Source organism: Quercus lobata, chromosome 7 (genome assembly GCF_001633185.2).
Source record: "Quercus lobata isolate SW786 chromosome 7, ValleyOak3.0 Primary Assembly, whole genome shotgun sequence".
NCBI classification, from domain to species: Eukaryota; Viridiplantae; Streptophyta; class Magnoliopsida; order Fagales; family Fagaceae; genus Quercus; species Quercus lobata.
In genome coordinates, this window is record NC_044910.1 from 18,301,338 (window position 1) to 18,309,027 (window position 7,690).

At 34.7% G+C, this 7,690-nt stretch overlaps 1 protein-coding gene across 4 annotated transcripts; it reads left to right on the forward strand.

Moving 5' to 3' along the window:
* Window positions 1-544: 544 nt before the first annotated feature.
* LOC115954100 (adenylyl-sulfate kinase 3) lies at window positions 545-7,690 on the forward strand. 4 transcript variants are annotated; one of them, XM_031071972.1, is made up of 7 exons: window positions 545-660; window positions 1,506-1,643; window positions 3,489-3,638; window positions 4,469-4,587; window positions 4,680-4,764; window positions 7,008-7,054; window positions 7,214-7,690. In XM_031071972.1, the coding sequence occupies exons 2-7, from the start codon at window positions 1,520-1,522 to the stop codon at window positions 7,313-7,315; spliced, it is 627 nt and encodes a 208-aa protein (XP_030927832.1). In that variant the 5' UTR covers window positions 545-660; window positions 1,506-1,519; the 3' UTR covers window positions 7,316-7,690. The 4 variants fall into 4 exon arrangements, with proteins under 4 accessions (XP_030927832.1, XP_030927831.1, XP_030927830.1 ...); XM_031071971.1 differs by lacking the exon at window positions 545-660 and adding an exon at window positions 667-912; XM_031071970.1 differs by lacking the exon at window positions 545-660 and adding an exon at window positions 667-887 and having other exon boundaries at window positions 1,500-1,643.

The following is a 7,690-nucleotide window of genomic DNA, read 5'->3' on the forward strand; positions in this document are numbered from 1 at the left end:
TTTTTTCTCTTTCTCGGCCTATCTAACCCCGGTTTGGCTTGAAATAAACTAGAATGATGTTTTTTTTTGCTATTTTTTTTGGGAATTCTTTAGCCAGGGTCAGGTAGGAACGGAATTTGAAATCAATTTTTTTTTTCTCTTTCTCAGTCTATCTCATCCTGATTTGGCTAGAAATAAAGCTATAATGACGATTTTTTTTTTCTGCTATTTTTTTGGGAATTGTTTAGCTAGGGTCGGGTAGGAACAGAATTTGGATCAAAAATTTTTTTTTTCTTTCACGGCCTATCTCAGCTCGATTTGGCTAGAAATAAAGCTATAATGACGTTTTTTTAATTTCTGTTGACAGTGGCCATGTCATTCAAAAGTTTAAGTTTGGGACCCATGTGGGCGTTTGAATGGAAGACAGTTAAAATAGTCCTCCAATCAATAAAATAATATTATTTATGCGTATGAATTAGATATATAATATATTCATAAATAACAACATTTTATTAGCTGAACACCCATAGGTCTTCTTATCAAAGGAAAGGAGAGCACGCGAAAAGCACGTCACATAAACAGAAATTTTTTTTTTTTTTTTTCTTCTCTCCATCCAAACACTACTACGACTACATGATCTACTGTGGCAAGTTGTGTCCAGATGCATTCCAAATCCAAAATGTACGCACCAACGAAAAACAAGGGTTCAAAACAGGACTACAAAACTTTTTATTTCTACTAGCTAACAAACCCATAATTATTATTATTATTATGAAATTAATGCTTTCTTCCATTCCTTCTATTATTGGTTTCGTTCGGGTAACATAAAAATCACTTCACTTTTCTCTCTCTGTTCTGTTCTGTATTATCAAATATCAAGCAAACAAGCAAATTAAGCCAGGTTTCAGGTTTGGAATCTTTCTCTTCCAGCTGGTATCCTTTTTATCTGTCTCTTTCTTTCATTTGATGGGTGATGCCAAGTTCTTTTAATGGAAAATGTACACTTTATTATTATTATTATTATTTTCATCAATTACAAGGCTTCTCTTCTTTTCGTGTGACATTACAAATACTTTATGATCATATATCTACCAAGCCCACATTGGATTGATTATTCTTTAGGATAAAGGAACTTTTAATAAAGGGCATTTTTCAGTTTTTGTGTATTCCTTTTTATTATTGTTCAAATAGATTTAAAAAAAAAAAAAAAATTCTTATTTGCATTTTTGTTGAATTTCATCAATCCAAATAAAAGAATAATAGTTACCCAGAAAGGTAAAAGTAAAACAATGGAATGTGAACACAACACCAACACCAACACCAACCCAATCCATATTTGCTTTGTCCTTTTTCTTAAAAATTTTATTAATTTTTTCACCTTTTCTTCCCCTCCTCTGTGCTGTATATTATAAGAAATGAGTTTTTTTTTTTTTTTTTTTTTAATATAATATTCAAGTACACTTTTTCACAGTTGTATTGCTAATTTGCTATTGATGATTTAACGTTTGATTTTTGGGAAGGAACAGAAGAGAAGTTTGTGATGTCTACTCTGAGCAATTCAACAAATATATTTTGGCAAGAATCTCCTGTTGGGAAGCTTGATAGGCAAAAGTTACTTAATCAAAAGGGGTGTGTTGTATGGATTACAGGACTCAGCGGATCAGGTTTACTTTTTTGAATCTAATTTCATATTACTTCCAATCTTCGTAGGAAAGTACCATGATGTCTATATGTTCATAAGAAATTTGTGGTATGAGAATCAGAACTCATTATGTCTATATAATCATAAGAAATTTGTGGTATTTAGTAGATATGATGTCTATACTCTATTTTTGCTACTTGGGCATTGAGTTTGAAACTTTTGTCTCTTATTGTCTTGCATATAAATTAGGCTTACATTTACTGTTGGTTGCTATTGAGCCTCTATGATTTTGCATTGCTTTTGGATTAATTTTATGACTTTTTCCGGATTAGGTATGACCGTGCAAACAAGCATGGATAAGAAATTGATATGCTTCTTTGAGAAGGTGTAGGTAGCATCCAGTGAGGACGCAAAATCTGTATAATGTTATTAGCAGGCCTGCATGCTTGTACAGTTCAACATCCATTTGTCCATAGAATGCGCATAAGTATGATATGGATGCTGCAATAGATGACTTAGCTTTGAAAGAAAATATGGCATAAGACATCTATTTGCTTCTGTGTGAAGGTATGAGTTGCATATATTGAGGTCAAGATTTGGGATAGAGGCCAATTACTGCTCCTGTGAGAGTAGCAATATTATTGCAGTCAAAGGAGTTCGTGAAGAATGCAAAAATGAATATGATCAAAATCAGGCTGATGGCTTATTATTCTAGTGAGAATAAAGGTGCTAATTAGAGCTGAGTGTTCAGTGGTTTTACATACCATTCCATGTAGGTCTGATATGAGGCTTTGTCGTTGCTGTTACATGTCATTTAACTGGAACTGGACATTGACATTGTATCATTAATTCGCTGGCCCAACTGTGGTCAATAGTTTGGATGGCTGAATTTGTGGTATTGTGTTGTTAATGCTAAAACAATTGATTTTATAAAAACCTTGTTATAAATGAAGATGATATAGTAGTTGGAAGTGTGTTTTAGGCTTTGGAAGCTTGTGTTTGAGTCCTGGGATCAATCTTTTAATTTTAGGAGCTTGAATCATTCTAGCATCAATCTTTTAGTTTCATAATCATCATTCATCCAATATGAATAGGTTGGAAATCACTATACTGGACCAACTAAAAACCCGCAGTTTGGTTGGTTTTAACTTTTAACTGCTTCTATTGTTATTTTGGTCCACAGCATGACATGGTTTCACTTTTGAACCAGGCCACCAATTACCAATGCCTCCGGTCTAGCTGGTCCATAGATGATAGCTATGGCTTTTACTGCCTAAATTTATGAATACAGATAGTAGAGGGGCATGGAACCGCTTATTTACCAACATAAAATTAGCTGAACTTCTGCTTTTATAATTGCATTTTGCATTTTGAGCTAGCTTTGGAAGAAGCAATATTTGGGTCTTTGAGTAGTTGATGAAATTCTACAGGAACAGTAGAAATGTATGCTAGGAATCTAGTTTATTATGGTTGGATCAAATTCTTGAAACCCACATTGTCCTTTTCATCAGGGAGAGGTTTTATGCAGCAAGTCAATTATTAAGGTCACCAGGAGGCTGGGCTTAATGTCCTCTTTCCCTTGGCAACTGCTAACATTTTTACCATTGGCTTCTTCATTTTTTCTCAAGATATGTTTTTGTGTGAATTACTCACTAACAATGGAATTCATAAAACCATCAGAAATGTTGTCTACTTACTAGCCTGATAAGTATCATTACATTGCCAATAATTTTGAGAAGTGAACAAGTTATTAATATGATGTCTCCTTGATTTTCCTATGATATTGAAAGATTTGAGGCTAGTTCTAGCATGCTATACTGGATGTAGTTGCTATGTCTTGCTGAATCCTTTTGTCCAAATTGTTCAGGAAAAAGCACACTGGCGTGCTCTCTAAGTAGAGAACTCCACTCCAGGGGAAAGCTGTCCTACATCCTTGATGGAGATAACCTTCGGCATGGACTAAACAAGAACCTTGGTTTCAAACCAGAAGATCGGACTGAAAATATACGCAGAGTTGGTGAGTATTTTCTATATACAACAAACTTTTTCTGGGGTTTGGGTTGGGTGAGCTGTAAGCTTGAAAGTCAAATTTTTTATTAGCAGATTCTGTACTTTTTAAGGCATATAATGGACATGTGAACTAATGTTCAATATAGTCTTCACTGGTACATGCTCAATTTCATTTCATTAATTTTTATATGTATATTGTTGAAGGCTTGTATGACCAATAGAAACATAGAAACTGAAAGAAGTTGGATCTATATTTTCGTGGCTTTCACATTAAATGTTGCTTCAGAGTTTGGGTTTATATTCCTAGTGATTCAATAATTTATATCAACTATTGGATCGTTTGGAAGAGTTTCTTGATAGAACTAGATAAATTTGATTATCATTTGTTATAGAATAGGTTTTATTGTTTCTGAAATGATTTTGATCTTATCCGCCTGCTTCTATGGATCAATGATATGTACCAACATTAGTCACTACATGCTGTGTGTGTTGGAAAAACTGGGAAGAAAATTCTTGCCAGCTCTAATCTGATGAGGGCCCTAGCAGCTAGAATGTACACAGTAGACATATGTGAGTAAATATCAACCTTTATAGACTTGTAGCTTTAAATATAATAATTTCAGTAGATGAATGGAATAGCAAAACTTTTTGCTCCAATTCTGCAGTGTTAATGCAATAGGGATTAAAAAATAAATAAATTATAACTGTAATGTTATATCTTAATGATAGAAATGAGTGTGTACTAAAGGTTTATTACAATTGGTAGGCTAGCCTTTGCTCAACTATATTAGAGCATGAGGTATGGTTGATAAACTATAATTTTATTATCTAATACAGGGGAAGTTGCAAAACTCTTTGCGGATGCTGGTTTGATTTGTATTGCCAGTCTCATATCTCCATATAGAAAAGATCGAGATGCTTGCCGTGCGATGTTACCAGATGCGAATTTTATTGAGGCAAGGCTCCTTCTAATGGTTATTATTATTATTATTATTACTTGGTTTCTGTTCTTTTAATTTGGAATTCAATTTGACTTGTATGTAAACAGGTTTTCATGAACATGCCTCTAGAATTATGTGAAGCAAGAGATACAAAAGGCCTTTACAAGCTTGCACGTTCTGGAAAGATCAAAGGTGTGCTTTGTGAAACATGCTTATCATGCTGCTTTAATACATTAACATGGTTGTCTGCTTTCAAAACTCAATCCCCCCCACCCAACCCCCCCCCCCCCCAAAAAAAAAAAAAAAAAAACCCAAAACAAAAAAGAAAGTGTACACTATCTGTTATGTGATTAAACTAAAAATTATGACATGGAAATTCATCCCAATACTTACAATGATAAACGGGAAGAAATTAAATTGCTATAGTGAATGTAGGTTCCAGATAGCCATTAGTAAAGTCTTGTAATTAAAAAAGAAAAAAAAGAAACTCTTGTCATCGAATAAGGGGCTTGACTTTGAATCCCGCCTGCACCAAAAATCAATTGGTGTCTTGTTCTAATAATAAAAAAAATCATGGTGTGGACGCTATAATTTTAAATTCTATCATATCTTAAAGGAAAAACCTTGGAGTACCCTACTGCCTTGAAAGATTTATATCCAGCACTGTTTGCTATTGCGGTGAACAAGGAAGCTATGATTTCAGAAATGGTTGATTATGATTTGGATGGGGGTGGTAGAAGCTGGAACTTATGTTTCCGTCGTGCATTTCAAGACTGGGAGACAGGGATCTTTTATGATTTCTTTACGTATATCTCTTCTAAGTTACCTAGGGGGGGTGATGATACCATGATATGGCAATTGAATCGTAATGGTGTTTTTGATGTGCGCTCTTTCTATAATTCATTGCTAGCAGCTCCAGTGGTGTCTTTTCCTTGGAAGAGCATTTGGTGTGTTAAGGTACCTAAAAGGGTGGCTTTCTTCTTATGGACAGCTGCTAGGGGTGGCCTTCTTACTATAGACAACCTCGTTAAGAAGACATTACCTCTTGTGAATTGGTGCTGCCTTTGTCGATGTGAAGAGGAAACTGTGGATCATTTATTGATCCATTGTAAGTATGCTTATACTTTGTGGAGTGAAGTCCTTCGTTTGTTTGGGGTTCAGTGGGTGATACCAAAGAATGTTGTTTCTCTTCTTACTGCATGGTGGAATTGGTTGGGGAGTCACACTTCAAAAGTGTGGAATATGGTTCCAGCTTGTATTATGTGGTTAATTTGGAAGGAGCGCAATGCCCGTACTTTTGAGGAAACTGAGAGACTTGTAGACTGTGTGAAGTCTTTGCTACTCAGGACTTTGTTTGAGTGGTCCCGGGTTTGGGGGTTTACGCATTGTCACTCTTTGTTTGATTTCCTTAATTCTGTTAGCCTTTTTGTTTGATTGGTTTGTATTCTTTTCAGTGCAGTGAGTTTACTATCGTAAATTCATTGTGCTTTTTTTTCAATAAAACTGTTATTATCTATCAAAAAAAAAGAAAAATTGAAGATGTAAAGAGTTTTAAGTTATTTTTCAAAGGCAGCATTGTTTGACTTCTATTATAAGCTTTCTGTTCTATGCATTATGAGTTTGCAAGGAACTCAAGAATACATGAAGTGAAGCTTACAGTGTGAATACTGCTCCCATACCAGAGTGCCTTGCTATGATGTGGGTCCCAATCCATTAAAGTTGTCTTATCAATTTAAGCATGTGATATGATTTCTTTTCACTTGAAGTCTTATTTACATCTTATGTATCAGCATCTTCTATTTTCATCATCTCATGACCTTATATGAGCATCCTTATCAGCTGACTTGAATCTTTGTTTGGTAATTCTGTAACTTGGTGTAATTGGAACTGACCCTCATAGTTTTCTTAAGCCACAGCACGTGGTAAGGGTTTTTATCAAGTTATTCTGGTACCCTGGTTCATGAGTTATTTCATTTCTTATTGTGTCTTGCATTGAATCTGTTCTGCAGATCAATGTCATCTTTATTTAACTAGCCATGAATAATGAGGTTCTTCTAAATCACCAACCAGATGCTATTTCAATCCCCGATTTTTTTGAAAATTACATAGTCATGGTTCTTTAGCATGAGGAGGGTACTGCAGGAGCACCTAAAACCTTTCTCATTAAAACTTATATCTTGTCTGGTGGGTCTTATGACCATACCATAGGTTATCTTGTTGGTTATATGATTATGAAATCACAGTAGGTTCATTGTTTTTCCTTACTCTACATACCTTTCAAAGAAGTGATCCTAAATCATTGAAAGTAGTAAAATAAGATTACTTAATTTTATAAATCTTTCATTTCAAATTTTATTGGTAGGGATGATGATGAATGTTGAATCTTCTTGTCCATTACCAATTGGTCCTTTTCATATGACCATATTATTTTGCAGGTTTTACTGGGATAGATGATCCTTATGAACCACCATTGAGCTGTGAGGTATGTCTTTATTTAGGGATGGAAACTAATTGTGGCCGTGTCCTTATGAATGTTGAGCTTTATCAAATGTGAAACATCATTAAATCACAGGCATGTTTCTTATTATGCTGTGCCTTTGTCTTATGTGTATCAAACTGAATAATTTTACTTGCTTTCCAGATTGAAATACAACAGAAAGATGGGGTTTGCACTGCGCCAGGTGCCATGGCTGGGCGAGTAGTGTCTTACCTGGAGGAGAAAGGGTATCTTCAATGTCAGTGATTGACGACACTACAACTAATGTATGTGTGATCTCTTGTAATTGATTACTCAAAGTATATAGGATGTCATTTCAAACACATGGTAGGCTGCTTCAACACACCTTCAGGCTATGAATAGAGAATAGTGGGCTCAAAGTACTTATCTGAACATTTTGAAATGAAGAATATGTCTAGATTGGTAGGGTATGGGAAATTTGGGATCCATCCTGTTAACTTAGTGACATCTAGTCATAGCTCATTACCAACCATCATTTTTTGTGGAACCCATGGGAATCTTAGTTTCAGGTTATCCAAAAATGTGTCAACTGTATGTTGGAGATGGTTCTACAAAGTACACATAATTATGTATATCATATTTACCTCAATTTAAAGTTCA